At 42.0% G+C, this 26853-nt stretch overlaps 2 protein-coding genes across 4 annotated transcripts; both read left to right on the forward strand.

Moving 5' to 3' along the window:
- The first annotated feature begins 1126 nt into the window (after positions 1-1126).
- On the forward strand, positions 1127-6991 carry TMEM35A (transmembrane protein 35A). 3 transcript variants are annotated; one of them, XM_082323312.1, is made up of 4 exons: positions 1127-1210; positions 2209-2742; positions 5579-5956; positions 6946-6991. In XM_082323312.1, exons 2-4 carry the CDS (start codon positions 2623-2625, stop codon positions 6952-6954), a joined length of 507 nt encoding a protein of 168 aa, XP_082179438.1. In that variant the 5' UTR covers positions 1127-1210; positions 2209-2622; the 3' UTR covers positions 6955-6991. The 3 variants fall into 3 exon arrangements, with proteins under 3 accessions (XP_082179438.1, XP_082179436.1, XP_082179437.1); XM_082323310.1 differs by lacking the exon at positions 6946-6991 and having other exon boundaries at positions 5579-6920; XM_082323311.1 differs by lacking the exons at positions 1127-1210; positions 6946-6991 and adding an exon at positions 1229-2103 and having other exon boundaries at positions 2212-2742; positions 5579-6920.
- A 3683-nt stretch (positions 6992-10674) lies between these two features.
- CENPI (centromere protein I) lies at positions 10675-26629 on the forward strand (the record flags this gene model as incomplete). Its single annotated transcript, XM_082323182.1, has 20 exons — positions 10675-10873; positions 11171-11308; positions 12289-12407; positions 13542-13649; positions 14893-14941; positions 15260-15306; positions 16019-16108; positions 17607-17735; positions 17995-18159; positions 18438-18558; positions 18765-18856; positions 19189-19306; positions 19405-19469; positions 19956-20053; positions 20471-20606; positions 22394-22518; positions 23594-23642; positions 23799-24032; positions 25635-25676; positions 26498-26629. 20 exons carry the CDS (start codon positions 10675-10677, stop codon positions 26627-26629), a joined length of 2256 nt encoding a protein of 751 aa, XP_082179308.1.
- Positions 26630-26853: the final 224 nt, after the last annotated feature.

Below are 26853 nucleotides of genomic sequence, written 5' to 3' on the forward strand. Positions count from 1 at the left end.
TTCTTGGGAAGCGGCACGGCACGCAGCCGCAGACCGATCGAAGTGGAAGAATGATGTTCGCGCCTTGTGTGCCTCCTGGCACTGAGAGAATTCAGATCAGATTCAGAAAGGTTCTCTCTAGCATTTCTTCACCATTCCCTCCCCTGCAAACGTCTTCTTGGGCTGCTGGTTAAAACAGCCTGGAAAATACTCTCTCCCTGGTATTGTGGGTTTTCATCATCAACATGTGAATACAAAATACTTAAATCTACTGTATTTTCTAATACTACCATACTATTAGTTCTCTGCTTGCTTCAAGGATATTTCAGGTGTTTTTGAAGTTGATAGTGTCACAGAGGTACAGTAAGACTTACCGAAACTAAGGACAAACTCAAACAACTTTATTGCACAAAACAACCAAAACTGTACAACAGAAACCAATGAGAAACGGGTAAACCGAAATCGATCAACACTCTGATAACATTTGACACATAACAGGTTCAAGGTGTCAGTGGGGCAGGGTGTTGTTACTACACGGCAGTGATGATCCAAAGTGTGCACACATGCTCACTCACAAAGGGGGGAAACTCTTTGCCTCCCGTGGGCACCCAGAGGGTCTAATCGCTCACCTGGGGGGAGTGAGGGCTCACTCAGGGACATCCAGAAGAAATCACTCACCCGAAGGAGGTGAGGGCACCCAATCTTGGGCAGTTTCCTCAGGTGGCATCCCAACCCGAGGGGAGAGTTTTCAAACACAGACCCTCCCAGGGGGAGCATACCTGTCACAATGGTGAACTTGCTATGAAGAAACTGTCGGAACTAGAAATCCTCGTGCTTCACTGGGCAAATGTTGGCTTTTGGGGTCAGGGAAATATTTCCTGTGTAAACTTCCAAAACCAATATTGAATTATCCACGTCAGTCACGTGGATAAGTTAGAGGAAATGAGAAAGATTTTTCTATAAAACAAAATGAAAACAGATTTCAGTGTCTCCTTCCACACCTGCCTCCCCTTTCTCCACTAATGCTTGCTAATACCTAAATATGAAGTACCCTGTGAAAATGTCAGCAGCAAGAAGTTATTTCTTCATCAGGTTGCTCTGCAATAGCTAATTCAAAAATTTGGTGTGTTTTGTACCTGTCATGCCATGCTCACTGACTGGCAAGCTGTGAACCTCAATGTTCTGAAGTTCTCTCCAGCTCTTCAAAAGACAAAGCTGCTACAACCTGGAGGTAGGTCTGAGTAAGCAAAGTTCCCTTGTGTTTTGTGAACTCCACGTTGTTTTGAGGGGTCCTTTTATTTTTTAATTCTTACTTTTAATTTTTTACTTTTTTACTTTATACTTTTTTTTAAATTTTTACTTTTATGGTGTATTGAAGTTATTTACTTTTATATTGTATTGAAGGTTTATTCTGGTCATCTAGGTCAGACCAGTAGCAGAACAGATTTCTACAGTGAGGCTGTTAAATTTGACTCTTTCCTCTGAAAGAGAAGTTCCCTATCTGATTTGTGTGAATCGAGGCTGATAAACTCCCAAGGAAACAGGGAGAGCTGCCTGTATTTTTCAGACTTTTAACTCCAGTCCTAAGGAACCCTGAGCTTGGAGTAGTAACAACAACCACCAGTTTGCAAGCCATGGGGACTTAAAGTACATGGGTTTAGAACAGAAGACTTACTAGACCAGAAAGGGAGGTGATGGGGAGATTCCAGGCATAGGACAGGCATAGGAAGTGTCACTCTTGTACTACCCCACGAGTGTAAGATTTTTGCGCACTGTTACAGCCTCTTGTTTTCAGTGTATAGAGAGGGATGCAGTTTTCCAGCAGTTCTGTTTTTTATAATGATACCTTGGCTTCTCGCTGTGAGATCTGAATGGATTTCTGCTTAGCCTGGCTATGCTTTTGTCAAAAGGAAATTTGTTGCAAATTAGAGGGCAACAGAGAATGACTTTAAATCAGAAAGTAATAGAGAATCAGGAAGCCTTTCAGTAGTCTCTGGAGAGCTGAACATACAGGACAGGTTTTCTCTGCAATGGGGGAGGGTGGCACAGTGGCCTCACCTCCCTTTTTGGGTATCAGGTTCCAGGAGAGCTACAGAGGCAAGACATCTTTTTTGCTTTTCTGGGGTAAGTATATTAAGTAATATGTTGTTTGCTGTGTATTTGTGTCTGAGCATCTGAAACTGAAAGCTGCCTGTGTACAAGAGACCTCCGACCACTTTTCCTCCATAGCAGGTTACTCCCGCGTCCTCTGCTAACGTGTCCTTGTTTTCCCACTGGTGAGCAACTGTGCTATGTGTTTGGCTGCCACCCCGCATCCCTACAACTGGCTCAGTTTTGGCTTTCTGTGGGTAATTTATGGAACGTGCAAGGAAACAGAGGATGACCTGACGGTGGGAGTGGTGGGAATGCTCATCGCTCAGCAGGTGCTAGAGCTGCCCGGCTCCGGCTGCATGGCTGCGGGGCATTAGGACCCGGTGGATGCTGAGTGGAGGAGGCTGAATCCCCCTCCCGCTGTCATCCTCGCTGCCTCTGCAGCTTTATTCATCTCCTTCAATGGTGACTGACTACCTCCTGCCCGGGCTGGCAGCCAGAGCGAGAAGGCCTCACTAGGACCGGTTCCCAGGACCGGTTCCTGGCAGCTCCATGGCATCTCCCAGGACTATCACCATCGTTGCCCTCTCGGTGGCCCTGGGGCTCTTCTTCGTCTTTATGGGGACCATCAAACTGACCCCTCGGCTCAGCAGAGATGCCTACAACGAGATGGTGAGTACGGCAGTGGCAGCATGGAGGGAGACGCATTAGGGCTCTCTCCCCTCAATCTTGCGGCAGAAGCAGCGTTTGTAGCACAATACATGGAGGGTGACTACTCTGGAGCCCTGAGCGATGGGAGGGAGGGGGAAGAAGCTTATCTGTCTCCTTATTTGATGGACACGGAGAGAAACAAATAATACGCAGTGCCAAGGCTATCCTGGCAGCCCTCGCCTGGGCTCCCTCTGAGCTCTCCCTCATGGAGAAACCTCTTGTGGATAAGGACAGGGCAGGGAGGGGAGGAGGATGGGATAACACAGCACACCGATGCCTGCAAAAAGATGGGGACACAAGGGTCTCTAAAAAGCCAGGTCTGAAGAAGTGCCAGACATGTAGCAGGCAGGTACAGCTGATCCCTGGGAGAATACCTACCCCCTGGACTGGGGGTAGGAAAAGCAGATGCCTGCTTTGGCAGCCAGATGATCATCCTCAACATTGTGTGCTTTAAAGCAAGGATAATGACACTGACTGTCCCTACCTCACCAGACTTGTGCAGGGATTAATTCATGACCGTGAAATGCTTTGAGATTCTTAGCTGGCAGAAGAAGGTATTATTAATAGTCACCTTATTATTCTCTTTAGCCTGGGAAATGAGCCTCTCCTCCTCTTGCCTAATGGGAAAGGGGTGAGGAGAGGGAGAAGGCACTGTGTGTGTTTCTCAGCCGGTGAGCTAGTTTGTGCTCCTCTCTGCCCAGGGCCAACCCTGCTGCAGAGCTCTGCCGGCTGCGAGCTGCAGGCAGGCGAGGGACTGGCTGCCACGTTTTGCTTCCTTGTCTATGTTTGTTTATTCTCCTGCTGCCCCCCCTCCTGCCCCCTGTTACATTTATTGCAGTGGCTGAAAAGTGTTGGTATAATTTTTATGCCCCTGAAAAAATAGTGCTGGAAGTTTCCAGCACATTCTGTTCTCTCCATTTGCTCCACCTGCCCAGCTGCTTTTCCTTAGCTCTCAAATAACATCTGAATCGCAGTGCCTCATCTGCAAGACCAGCACAGGGATCTCACAGAGAAGAATCTCCAAGAAGTAACTCAGGAGCAAGAGACTGAGATAAAATGCCCCGAAAACAAAGCTCTTAAGCTTCTGCTACATAAGGGACAGAAAAAAAGCACTGAGACTTTAGAAGCATTGCAAAATCCTTGCTCTATAAAGTATTTCGCTTCTCTGTCCCTTTCTGCTTTACCAAGAGTCAGGCCTACAAGTAGGAATGATCTCTGTTTTTACAAAGAGAAAGCAGAGGCACTTGGATATTACACAGCACCATCATTCTTAATAGCCGAAAATCGTAACATGTTCATGGCTCATTAGGCTTTCAGGCTTTTGCTGTGCTGCATACCAGGGTGGTCTGTCATGTAATGGAGAGTTAGTGAAAACCTGATCTTGCCAATCAATAAGCATGGCTTCTTGCCCCGAGCAAATAGAGAACCTCTGTTATCTACCTACAACACCAAACTTGCAGTTTTTCAGTCAGCAAAAAACAGATACACTAGTTTGTCTGTTAAAATACTTAAAATACCAGAGTACTCTAGGACATGCTGATAGTACATTTCTTTATAAAGCTGTATTTTTTACAACTGTTTAAAAATACTCCGCTCTGAGGAGAGGTTTTATTCACTGAAGGTTTAAAATGCATCCTTACAATGCATACACTTAGAGTAAATGTGTCATGAGATCTTTGATTATTTAGTAGCAAAAATGACAATGCTGTATATTTTTTTAACCACATGTGAAGTGTCAGCTCCTCTTAGAAGCCAAATTTACAGAGAAGTGGCAAAGTGCTGTGTGCCCGTAATGCAGGTTTCCAAAATCACATGGAAGTAAATCTGCAATCTGATCAGCGCCTGTGAGAGCTGACCAACTCTGTACCTGAGATTCAGCTTCCATTTCCCTCTCCCTGATTAGAAAGCAGAGAACACAATGGCAAGAATATCTGCAGGGATAGTATACTCAAGTGTAAGTGGAAATAATTTCAGTGTCTCCAATAACTAGGAGCTTTATTTAAAATATGAAAAAGGGAATACTTGATTGAAAAAGAAAAAAACAAAACAAACAAAAAATAAGTCCATGAGCACCTAATGTTCAAATGCAAGAACTTGAATGTGTGTAAGGACAGAGGTTGTTTCATCCCTGAAACAATGAGGCAGCCGTGTAAGGAGGCTGAGTCTTGCAACTTACACTGCTTCTAAACCCAGTATAAACCGGGGAGCAAAGGATGTCAAATGTCAGCTTGCTTTCATCTGAGGAAAGAAAGGATCATAAAGGTATGTAAGCACAGGACAGGCTTGGTGAATCTCAGCTTTGATGTATAGTCCCATGCTAAGATTGTACTGCCCATAAACACTGGGATGTTTTAAGTTGCTTTGAGGTAGAAAGAGACCTCTGTTTTTACTTGCTGTCCCTTGGCTTTGCAGGGACTAGGTGTGTTATTTAATTATAAAGGACGAGCTACTCTTAGAGAGAGGTACTTTTCTTATATGGTTCTGCATTGCTAATTATAGCCATCATAACTTCAGATTCCAGGAGAAGGTACACCTGGCCTGGTCCTAGCTCCAAAGATGGGTGCTAGGTTACACAACTTTTTCCAGCGAGGAGACAACAGCTTATAAAGGGGGAATTGCAGGTTGATGGTGTTAATATCCCTCCAACAGAAGCTTTAGGGGTACAGATTGGATATTGTGCCAGAGGGGTCTGTGATGATTGAAGGTCATATTGCACATCAGTCTATTTCACTGGAAGTCATCTTTGCCTTTACTGTCTCACATTATGGTGTTCTACACTATTGCTGCTTGATTTCAGAAACGAGCATACAAAAGCTATGTGCGGGCCCTCCCCATGCTAAAGAAGATGGGAGTCAGCTCCATCCTTCTCCGCAAGAGCATTGGTGCCCTAGAAGTGGCGTGTGGCATTGTCATGACACTGGTGCCTGGTCGCCCCAAAGACGTGGCCAACTTTCTCCTCCTCCTCCTTGTGCTGGCTGTGCTCTTTTTCCACCAGCTAGTGGGGGATCCGCTCAAGCGTTACGCCCATGCCCTAGTCTTTGGGATCCTGCTTACCTGTCGTCTGTTGATTGCCCGCCAGCCTGAGGAGCAGCCACCAGAAAAGAGGATCCTGTCAGTGAATGGGGATGAGCAGCCACTCATCCATGAAGCAGCTCCTGAGAAAGGCAAAATGAAGGTATCCTAGTTGAGTGCGTGTGAGAAATACGGACCCTCGAGGCAGCTCTCTCCAAAAATCACCCAGAAAATTTGTTTTTTATTTACCTATTTATATTTTTTGTCTGTCTAAATAAAGTTGCACTTGGGGTCTGAGAGACACATGGTATGTCTACACTGTAGTCTTGCTTTTGCTGCTGCCCTGTAATGCAGAAAAATACAAGCTAGCTTTCACCAGGACAGCTTGGAGGTAGTTAGCAGCCTGGCTGGTGTAGCGCTGGCCTCAGCAGGAGCTACAAAACCAGCCTGAGAGCATGGGCAAAGACTTGGGCAGGTAGTCACACTAACTCGGCACTGCTGCTGTGGGGAGATTAGTCCCTGAGCATCAGCCCCGAGCCCCATGGCAGCTGAAACCTAGCCTGGATGCACTTCTGCTACATGGCAGTCTCGGCAACAGTGGCTGGGTAGAACATAACCAGAGTGTCCCTGTGCTGGCTTGTGCAGCCCCATCCACAAATCTACATTTTGTTTTCCATAGTCAAAGGGGGAAAGGACCCTACTGAGCATAAAAGTGCTGTTTGTTGTGTTTGAGAGAGGGATCCCTTAGCCTTTGCTGCCTCTGTGCCCAGTCTTTTTTCTGGACTGGTTATCCAGGTAAAACATGGGATGCGCTATTTGTATCTTCCTGGATTTCCACACTTTGCAGAGGCTCTAAAACTGGGACAATGGTCTGATAACAGTAATTTTTTCCCTGGTTCACATGAGGCAATGGCATCTCTTTAACTCTCTTGGCAGAGAGTAAGGATCCTCGGTAAAGGGACGGGGAGCAGAACTGGCCAAAGAACTCCAAAATATCTTTCTGCTGTTGGCAAATAGCATCATGCTCCCTATCTCCTTGCAAGAAAAAAATCCCTTTTTCCACAACTACTGCAACTTTTAGAATTCTTGGTTATTGCTGATAGATGAGGGTCTGAATGTGTCCAGGTATCTCATTGTTTATTCCACATACAGCTTCGGTGAGCTGGGGGAAGTCCTGTCACCATAGCCTGAATCCCTGTGTGCTGTATTTGAAATCCTACAGAGTGTCATAAGAAGCATGTGTTACCTCTGAGTTTGTTTGTTTTTCTTGATGTTTGTCTGTTTTCAGTTTTTCCCTATATTCATGAAAATAAACTTTTTGAAATTTGGAGAAAAAGTCTTGACAGAAACAAATTTCTTTTTTGAGAGACACATCTGAAAATATTTTTCCTGTGCACCTAACACAGCACCTAAACACTGCACCTAAAATGGGCAGAATCACGTCAGGGAAATTTCAGAGAAAGACAAGGTGATGCAGGATGGAAGCCATCTGAACACTACTGGGCTATATATTAATAACCACAGGCATTTAAAAGAGGCGTTTTAACATTTTCATGAAACAGTCTCAGATAAATTTCTGCTTCAGTACAATGTGGCAGCAAGAAAAGATATTAAAACTCCAGTAAAATGTCAGTATTATATCTCTATAAAAATTGATGATGGATGTTCATATGCAGTATATCCTGTTTTCGTCTTAAGTCTGCAGCTGAAACAGATGTAATCCCAAATGTATGTATGCTGAAAAATCCTCCTAGAGCCCCAAAGAGTAACTAATTATCTCTTATCAGACATGCACCCCGAACAAAGGAAGCTACCATCGGGCCACCTTTGTGAGACAATCTCTCCTCTTTACAGACTACCTCAAGGTCACCCCAAATGTACATACAACTCGCATTACTTCCCGAAAGACACTTTATCTACCATGCCCTGACTGGAGTTATTAATCACTTTTTAATTCAAAACCAAATAAAAATACCACCAACTCAAAACCACACCATGATGTGTATTCGTACAGAAAGTCCTCACAACCGAATTGCTGCAACGTTTTGGCCAGCTGCCCGCACATCTGCATCTAACTCAGTAAACTTTTGGAAACAAGTGTTTGTGGTTGTCTTTTGTAACATTCTTCACCGAAGCCTGCATAGATGCCATAATAATAAATGTAAAATATTCTGCATAGCAAAGGTTATCCCTGCAGAAACTTCAGACTGTAAGTGAATTCTGGAAAATGTCCCTCTTTTCACATTTGCAGCAGTAAGAATTACTGATCGACAGTAACAGCTACACGTTCTTTAGAACACAGGAAGACAAGACTCTTCCTGGAGTCCGGCAGCAAGTGTTCTATATTTATCTATATTGGGTTGACCTCCGTCATTGCCCCCCAGCATTAGCAAACTATTTTTGGAAGCCACCAGTCACCTTTGCTTGCCAGAGGTGATAAGGCACCAAAAACTGATTTAGCCCTTTTGTAAGACCACGGTGCTAATTTACTCTATCTTTCCCCGCCCCCTACGCTTTTCTTTCGTATCTCCAGGGCCATAGTTCCATTCCCGCAGCCTGATCCCACGGCTGCCACGGCAGGCAGCCTCCAGCGCCAGTGTTTCCCAGCGGCAGCCCGCTGCGGAGGCAGGGGGCTGCGGAGGAGAGGCGCCCGCCGAGGCCTCACCAAAGCCGCCCGCAGGACGCGCCTGGCGCCCCCGCCTGCCTGCTAAAGGAGGGACGGACGTGACGGACGGACAGACGGGACGGCGGTGCCCGCCCCGCCCCGCTCCGCACCTTCCGGGCCCGGCCCCCGCCGCCCGCGCACGCTCGGAACCGCCCGGCGCGGGGCGCAGGCGCCGCCGCTCCCGGCCGCATGCGCAGAAGGGGGAGGCGGGGGCGCCCGTCGGCCGCCGCGGCGCTGCCTGGCGGGCAGTGCGCATGCGCGGGCCTCGGCGCGGCGGTTTGAACTGCGGGGCGGTTGGAGCCGGCGCGGGCGGGAGGTAACTGCGGCGGGGCTGTAGCCATGGCAGCGGCCGGGGGCCTCCCCGGGGCGGCCTCTCTCCCGGGGCGGGGGGACCCTTGCCGCCGCTCTTGGGGCCCCGGAGCCGGCGTCCCTGAGCGCGGCGGGGGGGCTGGGCCGGGAGGGCCTGGGCTCCCTCCGTTCCCTCGGGGCCGCTCCCCGCGTCGGGCGGCCAGAGCGTGACAGAGGCTCTGCGGGGGGAGCCGCTGCGGGGAGCTGGAGGGGGAAGGGTGTGCCTGCGTCGGCTGGGCGGGAGGGGATGGGTGTTCGTGCCAGAGACCCGTGTGGGAGCGTCTGGCGCTGGAGAGCTGTGCCATGGTGGGCTCGCTGTTAGTAACAACTGGTGTTCCAGCCTGTCGGTTCTGCTCCAAGGTCTGGTGGCGCTCTCCTCCCCACCAAACCTTCCTGGTAGAACTCCTGCAAGGTAAAAGAGTAAAAACAGGTAAAGCAGGCGCTAAGGAATCTGTGAGAAAGCTGTTGTTGTACTCCAGAGTGCGGTAACCGAGGGCTGTTAGCTCGATCTGCTTCCTGAACCACTTATAGCGCGCTCAGGTGATTCGAGATGCCACAAGCAAGGTTCCAGAGCGTTTGGGGTTTTCTGCAACCCTTACATGTCAGTCCAGCTCATGCCAGTCTAACCACAGTATAGTTGCTATCGGGAATCTTCACTGTTTTGAAGCATCTCAGTTATTGTTAGTCACCATCACGCGAAGCATCTTTGTGGGAGTTGTGATGTGCTTGGTGTTGTCCTTTCATACTGAAGGGGTGCATTTCACCTGAGGTCAGTAGGTTTCATTTGTAAATGTGAATGCCCTGTTTGTGGATATCAGTGTGTGCTTCAGAGGAGGCCTTGACATAGCTAGCCAGAGATTTGTTCTTGGTATGCTGCACAGGGAAGTTCGTGACAAACCTATAGGAAAATAGGGATGATTCTAACATCTTAAGGCAGTGAGAGCTGAAGAGGGTGTATGAATTGAAAATCATTCTGTTTTATTGTGTCAGGAAAGCTGGGAAGCAAAAGACAGGCTCCAGCAATCCAGGGACGTGCATGCATACTCTACGAAATCCAGGAAATTGTAGCAAAATTTCACATTTTGTGGGTAAAAGGTTGATCTTTCCAGCATATTGAGGAGAAAATGCCACTTTTCATGATTGTATTTCACCCAGAGCTAGGCAGTTTTGCAGTGTTGGTAGCTCTTGTGCTTCATTTGGAAGTTTACCAAAATTTCATATTTTTTTCAGTTCTACCTGCTAGGTAGAAAGGCTGCAGAAGAATCTAATTTTTGTAAAATAGGATGATAATTGTTGTGATGATCCTCTAAAATCTGTGCATTACCTTGCAGGAAATCATGACCTGTTGACAGATTACGTTGGCATACACAATACAAGTAATAAAACTGATAATGCACAAAATAAACTCAGAAGAAAATTGTTGATTGTGTTTTGCTAACTTTCTGGTTATGTTAATGTTTGGATCAAAATACTATATAAAATTTTATGAGATAATTTTTAAATTGAAAGGAGTTTGTGTTAATTTTTACTTGTGATTTTTTCCTTCCCTTTTTTAATGAAAGGAAGAATGGAGTTTTGATATGCTGTTGTCTGTGCATCTTCTGAGTATCTTGTGCATCTTGTCTGATCTTTCTGGGAGCAGGCAGCCCTAAATTATTTCCTCTGAAGTTACTCTGTTATGTTATGCAGGATCCCTCTAAAATCTGTTTGTCAGGAAAATAAATTTTTCTTTTCTTGCAGGGAACCAGCTCACTGATGTTCTTCAGCTGTTGGAGTTTGGTCTATTTTCTTGCCTCTTCGTAATGAAGGATTGGAACCCACACGACAAATGAGTAAAATTCTCCAGTCTCAGCTGAGAGTCTGAAAAGATGCAGCGAAGACAGAGTTCTAAGACCCCAACGCAGCCTCTGCAAGTTCACCATAAAAATCAAACTGATCTCTCTGCATGGCGAAAAGGAGGAAGAATTGACCCTGAAAAAAGTGTCCAGAATCATCAGTCTCCTAATGATCAGAAAAATGACAGCAAGCAAGACTCCCTCGAGCAAGCTTTGAGCTACTTTGAGAAAGGTAAGAGTAGTTTTAAGTATTAGCTACCTAGGACTGAAAAGATAATAACTAATTTCTTAATAATAATAATAATTTTAAAAAAAATCTGATTTTTACCTGCTGTTTTCCTCTTTAATGCCTGGGCTTTGTAATCTTTCTTTAATGTCTTAAAAGGTTTTCCCTTTTCTGTTACTATGTAAAGAATCCAGAAAAAGGAATGTAGGGACAGTTCAGAGAAGTTTAAAATAGTTCATTTTCAGTTCAGAAGTTGTTTCATCCTTGTGTTTGTTGTCTCTTTTTTTTTTTTTCCTCTCCTAGTTCAAGACCGTGTTTCACTGAAAAAGAACAATATTCTGCAGAAACACTTGACTACTGTTGAAACCATTGCCCTGCAAAGAGGGTTACCCCCTGAAGGATTTGATGTATTGCTCAATGTGGCACTCAGTGGCAAACTTGGTAAAATGTTTATATACTGCTAGCATGTCTTTTGTGACCATCTCTTTCCCCTCTAATCAAACCTGCTTGAGATAATGTGGTTATGGTGACTGTATTGTTAGGTACTTTAGCGTAAAATTAATCTTTCTGGCATGCTTCAGTGTAATTTCTGAGTTCATGCTAAAAATAACCTCAGTTCTTGCTACAGGGGAGTGATACCCAGAAAAATATTACGGCTTGTTACAAGTATTTTTTGAAAAGCTTATTTCCTTTGTTTGTAATTGCAGTTCTCTGAAAGGCTTAAAGGGTGTCCTTAGCAACCATTGTGTCTTTTCCTTGTTATAACTGTTTGTGTAGGTTTCTTTTCCCCGGGATCAAAATAATTGAACAAACTGACATAGTTGCATTAGTGAAACTTGCTAAAATTAAAATGTCATTCTAACAATCAATTCAGCAGTGTCAGTGCAACCCTCATGCTGCTTTCTTAGAAATCGTGGCCACCATTTCTACTTCTAAATAATGAAATATTCAATCAAAAAAACTCTAAACTTTCCCTTCCCTCCGACCCAAGAGTTGCACACAGGACTCTTTCCCCATTATGCAAGTAGTTTAGTTCATTTCTTGATTTAAATTTACTAGCTTATCTCCAGAACACTAATCTGCTGATGTCTGGCTGATAGTCATATACTGTTTTGCTGAAGGAATTGGTTGTTTAATGTTACCAGAAATTTGTGTTACTTTTGGTTGTCTTGCCAAGAGTCTTAAGACTATTTCAGTACTAAAATACTTGGTATTCCATTTTTTTTCTTTAAGCTGGAAGGAAATATTTCTCATAATTTTTGAGGCGTAGGTAAGTCCCTATTAGATTCTTGTGCACTATTACTTTAAGCAATGAAGCTCTGAATAATCTTGTCCAGAGGGAATTTTGACCTAAGCTGCAAAACCGTATCAAAGAACCTGGCACATGTGCACCAGCTCATTTTAAATTGTTTGTTTTCCAGCTGATACAGTGAATACTCGTTTACTGAAGAGCCTGGTTCCAGCCTCAGTAATACCAGAAACTTCCGTGGTTTCATCTGTATCTTGGCTCTGTGTCAGTAAATGCTCAGACAATGTCCAGGTAAATGTTTACAGTAGTTATTGCTTCTGCAAAGGAATTATGAGGACAGATTACTTTCAGAAAGCAAAAATCCTGAGGTTTTAATGTACCAAGGTTCTTACATAAGATACTGTCATTTAGAAAGATTGACAGAGACACCCATTGCTGGAACGGCAGTGGGAACTGAGGAACACTTTTTAAGTGTGAGTGGAAATTTGCACAGTTCCTGCTTGTCTTGTATCTCTGAATTCCTTAGTAAAGGTTTCTCCACCAACATTTCTGTGAAATACTTCAGCTATGTGAGGCATTCTTCAGCAAGTTATCCCTTACGTTCTGTGTACCTTGGCGGTGGCAACATGACTTAACGTTAGCAAAACAGTCTTTTTTGTCTTCACGTAGTCTGCTCAAAGGTTTACATTATAGAGTCATTTAGGTTGGAAACGACCTTTAAGATCATTGAGTCCCATCTTAAACCTAACACTGCCAAGTCCACCACTAAACCATGTCCTTAAGCACCATGTCTACACATCTTTTAAATACCTCCAGGGATGGGACTTGACCACGTCCCTGGGCAGCCTGTTCCAGTGCCTGACAACCCTTTTGGTGGAGAAATTTTTCCTAATATCCAATCTAAACCTCTCCTGGCGCAACTTGAGGCCATTTCCTTTCATCCTATCACTTGCTACTTGGGAGAAGAGACCGACCCCCACCTCGCTACACCCTCCTTTCAGGTAGTTGTAGAGAGCAATGAGGTTCTGTTAAGAGCCTTCTCTTCTCCAGACTAAACAACCCCCGTTTCCTCAGCCGCTTCTCGTAAGACTTGTGCTCTAGGCCCTTCACCAGCTTCGTTCCTCTGCTTTGGATGCACTCCAGCACCTCAATGTCTTTCCTGTAGCAAGGGGCCCTCCGATCATATCTGAAGGTTAGCGCATATTCAGAGCTGAGCTGCTTTTTCCATTCTGATATGGCAGTTGTTGCTCTTGGCATGATTTCTTCCACAGCTGAATTATCCCTGTACTGTTCATCTGTAGCTATCTGGTTGTCCTTGAGAGTGGCATGTATCATTAATGATTGTATCTATTAAATTGGCTAGTGACTGGTCTGTCTTGCTTTTGCCCATCACTTAATGTAATACGGCTTTTTTCCTGTCTGCAGCTGCTTTTTTTAAGATGGCTGATCACAATGTTTGACTTCATTGATCACAAGGAACAACTTCATGCCCTCTACGGTTTCTTCTTTTCCTTCCTGCAAGATGAGAAGATGGTAAGGAGAGCCGAAGAATATACAGAATTGACAAAATAAACCTAAATGTTCGTTAGTAATATGCATGTTAATGCTAGAATTAATCTGGAGTAGCTGTTGGTTAGACACCATTTTCTGATGGCTGGAATTTATTTTCTCTTTTTTTCACTGTGCATTCTAAGATTGCTTGGTAATTTAGATTCAGAAACAGGGAAGTACTGTAGGATTATTTTAGTTTCAGTGCTGTGGTCTGGTTGTTTAAACATGTTTCCAAGAATTGCTATTCTGCATCGCAGACAGAGTGATGGTATATTCTGTCTAAATTCCCAAGAGTAACTATGATGCTGCAGTCTCTGGGATTGCCTTTGATGTCAGACATCAGCAGGTGAAGTTTCCCGATCCTGGGGAGAAACTGACTTGCATACCTTGGGCAAAAAGAAAAAAAAACTTTTAGAGCAATGTTTATTTAAAGGTGAGAAATTCTGAATGCTGTTCTACTTAATTGATTTGAAATGTAGCTTAAATGAGAACAAGTAATCAGAAGATTTCTGCTATATGGCAACTGTAAAATCCAGGTGCTGGAATATTGAAGTGTTTGGATTCAGTTCGTATTAAGATGATCTTGGCAGTCATGTTAGACAGATGAAATTATTAATATTCTTTCAGTTTAGGATATTTTGTGGTTAAGACTTTTAAAGGTCCCAATGTTCTATTTCTTGCAAAGTTTCTAATGGTTTTAGGTTAACATTAGTTATAATCTTTTCATAAAACTGGATTTAAGTTCTTACTGTTTAAAATAGCATTTTCAGGCATGATGGGTCAATTGGAAAGCGCAGCAGAGTCGGTGTGAAACTAATTTAAGACCCTTACAGCCTCAACTGCAGTTAGAAGCTCTAATAAATTATTTTGATTCAAAGGTGCCTTTCTTTTTGAAAAAGTAATTGTACTTTTACTGCTGACTCCTGAAATATCTAGACCATGTTCCAAAAAACAAGATCCAAGCTCACTGAATAGCTTGATTACTGTGTGGACTGCTCATAGTGCAGATAATGTTTCTAATTAAAATTGACATGTGGGATGTAAAAAACATGCTACTTCCTAAGGGAAGTAAGGTATGCTCTGCCTCAACGGGGATGCAGTGAAGACTTGAGGCAGCCAACTGAATGAAACAGTATAAGCTTGTGAAGCCTGTATGTTGCTTTTAGTGTATTCTGGTTAGCAATCTGCACCAGCAGGATAGTTCATTGCCGCCTTTTCCTTACAGTGCCCCTATGTCTGCCACCTGCTCTACCTGCTGACCAGGAAAGAAAGTGGTGAGTCGATCCAATTGTATGAGATGGAATACCATTTTCTTTCCTTATTCTGTTTCCTGGCACTGCCTTTTCTTCCAATGGAGCTACTACAATGACTAGCCGATATATTGCTTTTAAGGCAAGGAAGCATGAGTGGTAGTTCAGCCTGATTTGTGTAACGCTTTCTGAATTGGAAACCTGTCTGTTAGCCTAGAAATAAGACTAATTGCTTCTGCTTGCTTTGACATGACTTTCTACAATAAAAGTGATATTGCATTTTTGCTTAAATGTCTGATACAGCGGTTTTAAAATCCACTATGTTCTTAATTGTATTTCCAGTCAAGCCTTTTCGGATTAGGAGACTGCTTGACCTCCAAGCAAAAATGGTGAGTTTATTTCAAATCTTGTAGAGTTTGAACTGTGGTTAATAATGCAGTTTGTAAGACTAATGTTCTTACAGGATCGAGAAGGAGTGGCTAGTGTCTCAGGACAGGGTTAGACTTGGAATTGTAGGTTGTAGTCTTTGTAGCGTCAGGGCTTGTCTATCTTGCATGTGCATACCTAATTTTAATTTGTGTTTTGTGAGCAAATGCAACGACATGCACAAAGCTATATGTTTTATGGCTAGGTGTGCTAAAATCTCTGAAGCAAGGGGGAGCTTAATTTATCTATTACCATCTTTAATTTTCTATTCATCTTCCTTTTTCAAGTGGTATCAAAAATGACTGAGAAATACAAGATTGTTAAGGATCTTGCTCCCTTTTTTGTAAGAAAAAAACTGTAGCTGTAACAACATGTTTTTGGAGCATTTAGACAGCAGAAGACTGTATTTTTCATAGTTTTGATTGCTCAATTCCTTTTTATTAGAGTTATGACTACAGAAAATTCCTTCTTCAATCCCCTTCCTATGATATTTCATTGACATGGTTTCTGTTCTTCCTTTCGTTTTCAGTTGTTTATCTATGGTTACTTACTGACATGTAGCTTTAGAAAGCTTTTAGTAATCACTGGGGTTTTTTTGCTTCTAGAATATAGTATTCAGTTTCTATATTAAACACATACCCTATATGTTTTTCCGCTTGTTCTGCTATTTGACAGGGAATGCAGCCTCATCTGCAGGCTCTGCTATCACTTTACAAACTCTTCTGTCCTGAGCTGGTGACCATAAACCTTCCTGAGAAAATGAAGGTAAGGAATTAGATTTAATCTATTTGGAACCAGTACTTATGACAGTATTTGTACCAAGCTTTCCATTTAAGCTATAGCATGATTTAGTGGTGAAGATTAATTCTATTTCCTCTTTTCACTGAGTAAAATCAGGTTTAGATGAGGGTTCCTTGCCTTTCATTTTGTTTCCTCTTCAGCACAATGAGATGATTAGGAATGGTATGGCATCTACCTTTATCCTTTTGAAGATTACTTTAATCCTTCTTTTGGTGTTCTTGCTGGCTTTGACTTGTTTGACACAATGTCAAGTTCTCCAGGAAACAAACTGTCTTATTTGTACAACGCATTGTCCAAATTACTGACTTTCTCAAGTACAAATAACAGTGGAAGTCAGTAAGTAACTTCCCATTTGGAAAGTCTATGTCATAGGAAAGAGGAAAAGAAAAGTGAGGAAAAAATGCAGTAAGCTGACTTGTCAGAGCCTCAAGATAACAGCAAAACATATGACTCTGCTTTTAGAGAGGCCTATGTGTGTGCTTAGCCCTTTGACCAAGTAGAATATATGTAGCAGAAACTGAACATATAACAGAAAACAGCAGCAGGTAAGACCTAAATTCCGCAACGAATTTTCTTTTGGTACTTCAGTGGGGTAGACTGAGGGTTTGAGTTTATTTTTTTAGAAGAGACATTTAATTTTTATGTACGCAAGTTGTGTTTCTATAAAAGAAAATTTGTTTTATTTCAGTCTGCTTGTGTACTTACATTGCTCTATAAATTTATACTTTGCATTGTGCTGCAGTCATCTGTTGGAGAATTTACATTTTTTTGGCATGCACAGAAGTGAATAACTAGCAACTAAAACCCAAATACCTCTTCAACTGTTTTTATGAACATACTGTGTTAACTTGTATAATAAAAGCTTGATTACCTAGGCTGAAGCCAATCCGAATACTTTTGTGACAGTTTGGCACTTCATTAGGATTTAAAGACTGATTGCAATTGCAGTGACAAAAAGTAAGTTTTGTGCAGAAAAGGTGTCGGGTTCATTTTTCTGGTTTTCTTTTTAGCTGTAGTATCTACATTAATTTGAGAATTCAGTTACTCATTGAATTGTTCTGTTTGGCGGATATCACTGATGTTGAATTAAGGATGCTTTCCTACTAATGTGCATAAGCATACCTTGGCCATGTTTTATTTTAATGTATACTTGAGATTTAATCTATGAATTGATGATTGATCTGAATGAGGATTATAAATCAGAAGTGTTGGAGATCTCTTCTGAAGAAGGGGACATCATTTCAGAAGGAAATAAAAGCATAACTGTTGAACTATAATCAAAAGGTAATGAAACTGAGGAATGACAAGAATTCTGTGCTGTGAAAACCTAGCCTCTTGGTCTGTCAAGCAGAGTTGAGTGTATATACATCACTGTGGTGATGTTTATCAGAATAGAAACTGATCTTTCTGTTGTTTTGTCTTAGTTTGGCTTCTTGCATAGATGTCTGATTTATGCTTTCAGACTTACTTCAAGAATTCAGACGGCCCATGGAAAGCAGCAATCAACACAGTAAGGCAAAGAAACCAGGAGAACTCTCCAGTGTCAAAGCCACTGCTTTTAGGCACAGCTCAACCTCAGTCACGAAAAAGGGTAGGTTATGGGCCTAAGGTAGACCTTAAAAGGTGCCAAGCAGCTGTTTTTATTATGAATATTGGCAAATAATGGGAGTCAGGCTTTATTTCAGCATTGGGAAGGGTGGAGTAGCTATATAGAAATGCAGCATTCCCATTATAATGAAAGCTTGGATACTTTTTTTGCAAAACAGGGTCTTTATGGGAACACTGGTCACAAGTACACTCGATTGCATTGGAAACCGAGTCGTTGCTATTAATTTGTTTCTTTTCTACAGAAATGGAATACCCAGTTGATTATACCTGCAAGCAGTACAAACAAAAATAATTTAGAAGAGGACAGGGAAAAGAACCATGTTGATTTGTACAGTATGAATGAGTCTTTTCCAGTGGAGCAGCTGCAGACCTTTTCTCAGCTCCTACAAAATATCCACCATCTAGAGGTGAGTTTCAGGAAGGTCTCGGTAAGCTCACTGAATATTTTGGGAGGTCAAAGGATATTCTTCTATGCCCTGTTTATATGTGAATAGTGTGTGGGCTGCCTAGTTCTGACAGAGCATCTAGTCCTACTTAAAGGTGATGAGTGAGTCCTGGAGATGGTCTTGTTGCTGGTAAAAGGATTGGAAAACTCTGATAGAATGAGGTTCTTTGGCAATTTGCTGATGTAAATTCTGAATAACTCTTTTTTTTTTTTTTTTTTTTTTCTTGATTTCTCTTGCAGTTTCCTTCCCAGATGGGTTCAGTGCTAACAAACCCTTTATTGCTTCACTACATGAATTGCATCAAAGATGAATCTATTTACCTGAGGCTCTACTATTGGATGGGCCAGACTCTTCAGGAAGGTAGGAACTTAGTATTACCTTGCATGGTAGGAAGGTAAAAGATGTCTGAGGCTTTTCAGCTTTCAATAGTGGTACTTTGCTATTCAGATTTATAGAGATAATCACACAGCATTAAAACAACTACTGGAGGAGAACTGAATTTTGTTTTCCAATTGTGCTTATTCTTGCTGTGCTTATATTCAAATACAGTCTTCTCTCCTGTTTAGAATGCACCTGGTGTGTGGCTGATAATAACCAATATGAAGAAGAATTCAAGGACTTCCTGGAAACTGTCTACAAGACAGAGTGTTTTTTGCAGGTAAGTGCCTGTTTTGTGGAAGCCAAGGGTTTCACAAAGGCTTCTCTTCAAAAGTACTTTTGGGACTTACCTGTTTCCTGTAGTATCTCTGAGAAGTGAGAGTGTCTCAAGTAATAGGAATACATATTCCTATAGCAAGTCAGTCTTCTGGAGATGGCCTTGCTTTCTGCAGGAAAGATAATTTGAGAATGATATTGAGAATGGTAATTTGAATGTCCTGGTGAATTGTATGGCAGGAAGGAGGTGTAAGCCTCTTTCTCCAGGTTGAAGTGAGCATGGCAAGGTGCAGGAGTATGAGATGACTTTTTGAATGTTCATCTTCTGCTTTGTAGGAGGGATTTTCTTCCTGTGAAGTGTTCCTGTATAAGAGCCTTCCTCTCTGGGATGGCTTCTGCTGCCGATCACAAATCCTCAGACTTGTGAGTTGGATCCCTCTCAGCAGCTTCTCTGGTATGTGTTGCAGATCCTTTGGGTGAGGCTGGACAGTGTCTGATGTTGGGGGACAGAATTTGTGCACAGACATCATGCTGCTTTTTCATTTGTTTCAGAAATGAAGTCGCATCTTTATGATCCCCTGGCACAGCTCTTTTTCACATCATCCCTCTACTTTAAGGTAATTTAAGTGAGTACAGTGGCTGTTTACTTCTAGTTGATCTTGCTTATCTGTGCTTGTGTCAGGTGTAGCAGCCTGAGGGATTGTAGAGGGGACTTCTTTTGGGGAAGTCCGTGCCCAAATAAGGGTAAAATATATACTTGCAACATAACTTCTTTGGGAGTTTGAGTGCCTTTAAGATATTTTCTTTTTTGACTGGAATAAAACTGGGCCACTGAAAATAAAAAGAACTGATGGTACACAAGACAATAATTGGTTTGTTTTATTGCAATTTTAACTCAGTATTTGAAACTTGCATTCTCCAGGAAAAGCTGTGTAACGCATACATTCAGTTCCAGGGGACATGCAATTATCTCACTGCTCTTTGTGGTCCTGAGAAACTCTCGATATCTTTCCTTATATGTGTCAATTCTCATAGTATTTTTTGTTTAGTATTATTCACTTATGTAAATCGTCATCAACCTGTTTTCTTTTTGCCTCTTGCAGTGCAGTGTTCTTGAGAGCCTGAAAGAGCTGTTGCAGAACTGGTTAAATTGGCACGTGATTCATCTGGATTCGGAGTCTGACTCTGAAGTCCATTCTTTGTAAGTTTGTCTGAAATAAATGAAATAGTGTGCTGTGCATTGCTCACTAGTGTATTTAGGTATATATTCTAGCCCTATTACCTCGCATAAAGACCGACTAGAAGGTTAATAATGCTATGTTTCTGCTATATTGTAAGCTACCTTGTCAATCCTGTTCTTTCTCTTTCTTTAAAAGTATTTCTATTGACACTGAAAATTGAAATGTCCAGAAGTCAAAATCCTTGTAACACTGACAGCTGGGTCATGTTTGTAATAATGTTGGTAACAATATGTTACTGGGTATATTGAAGAACAAATGCATGTTCTGAATGCTTGGTGGGGCAGAAGGATAAACTTCAATTTCTTTTTTACCACTTTTCCTCTTTACTGTTTGCAAAGAGGTATATGTACTAATGTTGTGTCATGTCATTGCTGCAGGAATACGACCCTTTCTGGACTAGTGAATGTGGTGGCTGAACTGATCCACTTTGTTGGATGGATCTCTACTGTTGCATTGCATTTGGAAAACAACCCTACTTTCTTGCTGTACTTCATCCTGGATTTCTATGAGACTGTATGTATCCCATTCATTTTGGCTTCCAAAATCCCAGTACTCTAAGGCTGTTTGCGTTTTTTAAGCTAGAGCGTGAAAACACCTTTCTCATTGTAGTTTACAGAACTGTGATTAAATGCAAGAACGTTCCAAATACTTGGTAGATCTACAGGTGATAGCTGCTGCTGTTGCTTCCATAGGCAGAACTAAATATGCTGCTAGAAAGTGGTTGCTCTGAAGTCAGAGGTGAACTATGGAAGGGGAAGTAGCAATATGGCATAACATGCTTTTTTAATGTGAATTTATAGAAAGGAACAATGTTCAGTGCAATTTCAAACAACATATCCTGATTTTTTCCTTAAATGTTCCCTTAGAAAAATGAAGTTTTTTCCCCAGTTTGACCTGTAGACAAACTAAGAAGCATCAAATAGGCTTAAGCCTATTCTCTAGCTTCCTCATGTCCTCTCTGTACATGTGCTTACTGCCACTTGAACTCCGGCCATGCTGCTGTTGTTCCTACAATTTGGATAAAATTGTGAAGAGTTGCAAAAACAATGAATGTTCTGGGATCTACTTGTAACTAAAATGTCCATTAAAATTGCACAAAACTAATGGGCAAAAACATTTGCACAAGACAGTGTGTTTAAGTAAGTAAATACTTGTTTTATGGGAATATACAGAGAATCACGCACCCTTCAATATATGATTATTGGTGCTCTAGCAGACAACTAGGATTTGAATTTTTTCTTGACGTTTTGTTTATGTATTCAGAACTGTAGAGATTAATAAAATCATGCAGCTGAGATATTAAGAGTCTAGATTTCTGAAAATACCAGTTATTGTTGCATACAAATATCAGCCTATACCTTACATGATATAGCTGTACTGAGGACAAGAGGAAAGGTGAAGGTCTGGCAAACAATCTTTAGTGAAAAAGTCTGTTATGAGATTAGGGGAAGGAGTCCTAAAACAATTGTTGTGCCTAATTTAACAAAATCTAAAAAGTATCCATCTTCAGGATGGCAGGCTGTCACAGCTTAATTGTTTATGGTCTGAGTAACTAGGTAGACATATTCTGAGACCACTACTCCTCTGAGAATGATGCATACTTTCCTGAAGAGCATACCTTTGGGAATAGTTACTGTGGCTAACCTATAGAGGACAGTAATGTGTTAAGTTACAGCAATATTGCTTTCAATTATTTATCCATACTTTAAGACTGTCATTATAGCTGAAGATCTTGTTAAATCTGCAATTTTAAAATGTCTTTTTTACTTTAAACTCAACCTTAAATTCTGAACATGAGTCTGATATAAAGCCATGTTTTATGGCCATATAATCTTTTCTCAGAGCAAAGCTTTGTTGTGTGTTCATGCAATTCCAGCAAGGTCAAATAGAAAGATTTTATTTCCCAATTGCAAGAGATGTATGGTCTGTTTGGCTTGCTGGTATCAGCAAACTGGGCTAGGAAAAAGGTCAGGTCTAGTTCAATCCCAGCTACGTATGTCAAAATGATCTAAAAGATCAGAAAAAAATGGCTGCTGCTTTTTCACAGGGATCTGGGTTAGATTTGACTCGGCAAGTAACCATGTCAAAACATATGGTTGAAGCAGAGACTGAGATATGAACTGACGAATATGTCTCATACTGAGAGGGAAACCAATAGAAGTGCTTCACCCTGGCCTTCCCTCCAAGATGAAGTTGGTGGAGCTGGCTGGAAGGCAGTGTCATGTTCTCTTTTGCTCTTAGATGCTTCGGAGTTTGTTAATGACGATAATAATCTGCCTGGATTTGCTTCATTCTTGCAGGTGTGTGACATGTATCTGAGGTACAATCTGCCTTTGTTGATAATGCCTCCTGCTGGAGTTTTCTACCCAGCGCTTCTCAGCATGGATTCTGTCAGCTTGAATCAGCTCTGCTACATTATGTACAGGTACTACGAATGCTGTGGGCTCTAGGGACTCCTTGTCTTCTCTTTCAGTCTTTTGGAAATGAAATTACTTTGGTGTAAAATCTGAAGTCTACTTTTTCTTACCATGCAAAGCGAAGGTGAAAGTTCCAGTTGTGCGCAGCTTTCATGATACAGGATTTTATAGCTGTAGTTCCTACTCTTTTTTTCAGTCTGTTATCCAAAGTAGCAGGATTCTGACCTGTTTCGTAGTATTATTTCCATATCTTTGTATGTGAAGGAAGGAGTTCCCATATTGTTTTGAGAGAACTTCAGCCAGCTGGAATCATGAGTAGTCAACTAATACAACTTCTCACTCCTGTGCTTTGACCACTAGACTTGAGCTTTTCCTTACAAATTCTGTAATGCGCGGAGTAGGAAGCACTTCTGCCACCTCCAGACTCTGTGGGAATTTGGGACTGCCTCATGCTGCCTGCAGTCCAAAGCCAGCACTGTTTAGCTCTCTGCAGGATCCACCAACATGGCTGCTGTTCTTGGCCTTGTTAGTTCCAGTGGTTGCATCTGAGAAGAGTAGCCAATTGTTGACAGCTGGCACAGGGCTCTCCATGTGGCTTTTTCTCTAAGGAGTCTGCAGGGTAATTAACATGACAGGATGGTCTCTGGGAAATAAGAGGAGCTAGTGCTTATTATATAGAACAACTGTCAAGTTGCATTAATTCCAGTGGCTTCTATTCCTCTGCTTAGTGAATGAAAGTCTCCCTTCTTAAAAATACATGGCATTTTTCCTGCTGATTTTAAGGCTGTATGTCAATTCTTGCCTATTGCCTTTATGAAGGTGACTGTCTCAGGCAAATGAGTCATGTCTTAATTATTTAAGAGGTGAATATTATTGGGTGTCTCCCTACTCTGCCTGGAAAGGGGGGGGTCTATGACAAGTGATAAAGTCCCTTTGAATTCTTTTTCATGTCTCCTTTTTACCAGTAAAGTTTGATCTCGTGGAGGAAATAAGCTTTCTTAATACATTCCTCCAGCTTTTTTCAACACTTGTAGGTAGTAAAAATTTATGGGCACTTAACTTTCTCTTTTGTTTGTTTTTCAGGTATCGAACCAACTTGGTGGCTGCAAAAGAAAATGAACTGAGTAAAAAGGTATTGTGGACAAATCTGCTACGTGCTAGAATGGACCTTAGCAAGGAGTTGGGTTGAATGGAGGGAAGGTGTTCTGATGGCATTCTTTTAAGGACTGGAGGGTGCACACAACTGCTTTGGGGATGCTATTTATTGATTTGTTTTCTTGTCCCTCAGAAAATACGGCAATTCAAATTCAGCAGCCAGACATACCAAGAGTACAACCAGTACATAATAGCTATGGTGGGTTGTCTGTGGACATCCAGTGCATTCCAGAAGGATGTTCATCCTCAAGGTCTTCGTATGGATGATGAACTGCTGAAGAAAACCACAGTGCAGGAATTCAAAACCAGCTTTAACATTGTCTACCACCCAGCCATGATGGGCTATGCTGTCCTCTTCCTGCAGCAGGTAATGGTGTAGGCCAACGTTTGGGCCTTTGGCAGCACCAGATGTTCTGTCTTGACAGTTCCTTGAGAGAAGTGTCTCTCAGTGTACTGGCTGACTTGTAGAATCAACTGAGCTTTCAAAAGCTGGTATGGCATTCTGTGTTTGCATCAGATCAGTGGCACAATGTGAATGGTCTTTGCATGGTATGAAAGCATGAATGTAACAGTTTTAGATGTGAATTTGTGCTTATGATCATTTTGAGGATTGAACTAAAATAGCTAAATAGTACAATAAATGACTAATTCAGTAAAAGCTTCCCAATAGTGCATCCTGCCCCACAAAATATGGAGCGTGACCTAAACATTTGAACTCCAGAAAGTCAAGAAATATGTAGTTAAATTGTATACAGGTGTGCACAGTAGAACTTTTAGCAGTGCTTTCTGGCTTTTGCAGTAGCTTTTGAGAATGGCTTATTAAAAAAGAAATACAAGTAGCTACTTCAAGTACAGAAGTAAGATAATATGGTGCTGTCTTGTATTGTCTGATATGAGTTTCGCTAGTAGTCGTCTTGACTTCTGGGTGCCATCATGTGTTCAATGCAGCTACTGAATGGTAGAGGGAGTAGCTTGTCGGAGTTGTTAGTGTTCCGAGATGTGCATGCTGCTCTGACAAATCAGGTTTTGTAGGCTATCCAAGGGGTGCACAAAGGTGCCATTTTGTTGTGAGGAACGCTGGCAGATTGAAAGCATGCGTAGGTGTGGCTCCTGGAATGAAGCAAGGGAAACCTGACGTTAAAGTAAAGAATGCTGGTTAGGAACACTTCACAAATTTGCCTTCATTTATATACTCAGTGTCCTGAATCTAGGTAGTATGTTTCTTACTGCTGATTAAACCCAAGTTTTGTCTTTGCCAGAGGAAGCTATTTTATTTTTGTTACATACGACTTCTTTTCATTGGTCTTTCTGCTGTTGTAGCAGGATTAGTTTTTCATATCTTTTGTCTAGATCCTTTCTGTTCTGAGGCTTCCTGATTCTTCTTTGTAGCTTTTGCAAATAAAAAAAAAAAAAGCCCAACCCAAAACCTTCTGGTGGAGAATTTCTGCATTCTTCCTACTGCAGAACCAAGAAAGAGATTTTGCTTAGCAGCTATCACAGGTGTGTCTTAAGACAGGAAATAATATTCGGCTGCAGTGCCATCTTTTCTTAAATACTTCAGTGCTGAGCACCAGAGGGCACTGCTCTGCAGCACACTCAGAGAACACAAGCAATAATCTAGATGTCACTAGGGTCTCTCCTCTTGCTCTTTCTCATTGTTGGGAATTATCTATCTAATGTTTTGAAGGGGTAGCTTTTACCCTGTAGAGAGACAATGGTTAAAGATACCTACAAATATTCTCTGTTGCTATCCAGCAACGCTGCAGCACAGGGCAAGAGGGTCTCCACATTACCTTGCCACTTGTGGACACAGCATGATGCAGGAAGCCCATTCTGAAGCCTGATTAAAATCTCTGAATTTCTTTGCGCTCCTGCAGTTCCTGATTTAGGAGGGGGCTAAGCAGAGGCCCAGCAACTCTGGACATACTTTTTATCTGACTTGATACTGTTTTTATTCCCTCTCCTTAAGGCTTGGCCAGATGATACCACCTTCAACTTCAGTTTAATTAAGGTAAGATCTCTTGTTTTAGCGAAGTGAAAACAGGCAATTTTCAGCAGCTGTGTAGAAGAGGATGAGGTGATAATATTCACCAATTTCACAAATGCTCCATAAAAATTTTGAAAGGGGAAAATTCCAGCTGTAGACTTTGGTTCAATCTCTTATCAGGGCTAAACATAAGGACATCAACACCTGAGAAGTTATGTATCTAGCCATCTGTGGGTAGTGGTCTGAGATTTTTATATATTTCCTCCATGAGTCAGTACAAGTCAGGACAAGGCTGTTTGTTGTTCTCTTCAGGCTCCAGAAAAAGTTATTTCTGGTGTACTTGAAGCAGAATTTCTATTACCAATGAACTTAATATTAAATTTCTGAGATGGATGTGTAGCTTTGTTATAGCTTTGAACAGGGATCCTCCACTGACCAAGTACAGCGGCAGTTCGTTTCCTTTCCTGTATCACAGTGTACTTCAAATCTGATCTGGAGGAATTTCCATTAGTGATTGAAGAAAGGCTTTAATATTCATGTTCATTTGTTTCCTGACGTCTTCACTGTTGATCCAATAGACTTTACTCTTTTTAGAACTGGGATTTATAAACATCTTCAGTATTTAAAAAAAATCATGATTTGTCATGTTCAAGCTAAGAATATATATGTAAGTGAAAAGTTTGGGCATTTGGGAACAGGATGTGACGCTGTATACCTGTGGGTATTTACAGACTAGGATGAATGTTGTCAAACTGGCAGGTGATATTTGCAGACTCTTTCAGATTGGCCTAAGAAGGAGAGAAAGCTATGTCCTGCACATCTGACTATTCTTTCTGCTTTTATAGGGAAAGAAGTGGAACTGGTATCTGGAATATCTCTATGCTCAAGGTTTAAAGGGACTGAAGGTCTTTATTGAAAGCAGCATCAATCGTGTTTCCCAGGCCTCTCACAGTAAAGCAGGGAATGTGCAAGTGTGACCCTTGGGACTCACTGGAGCCTTTTTATGATCTGGAACAGGAAAGCAGAATATCATGGACTGTGTCACTAATTCTTCCTTCCTCAGAGGAAAGAAACAGAGCAATTTCCCTTGTCTGCGTTTTTGTACTGACATCTATTTTAGGAAAGTGAAGACATGGAAGGAATGCTTAGGCTGCCTTGGTTCACTAACACCAAACCCCCTCTTGTCCCTGCTGAACTTCTC

Source organism: Platalea leucorodia, assembly GCF_965183815.1.
Source record: "Platalea leucorodia genome assembly, chromosome: 10".
Lineage (NCBI taxonomy): Eukaryota > Metazoa > Chordata > Aves > Pelecaniformes > Threskiornithidae > Platalea > Platalea leucorodia.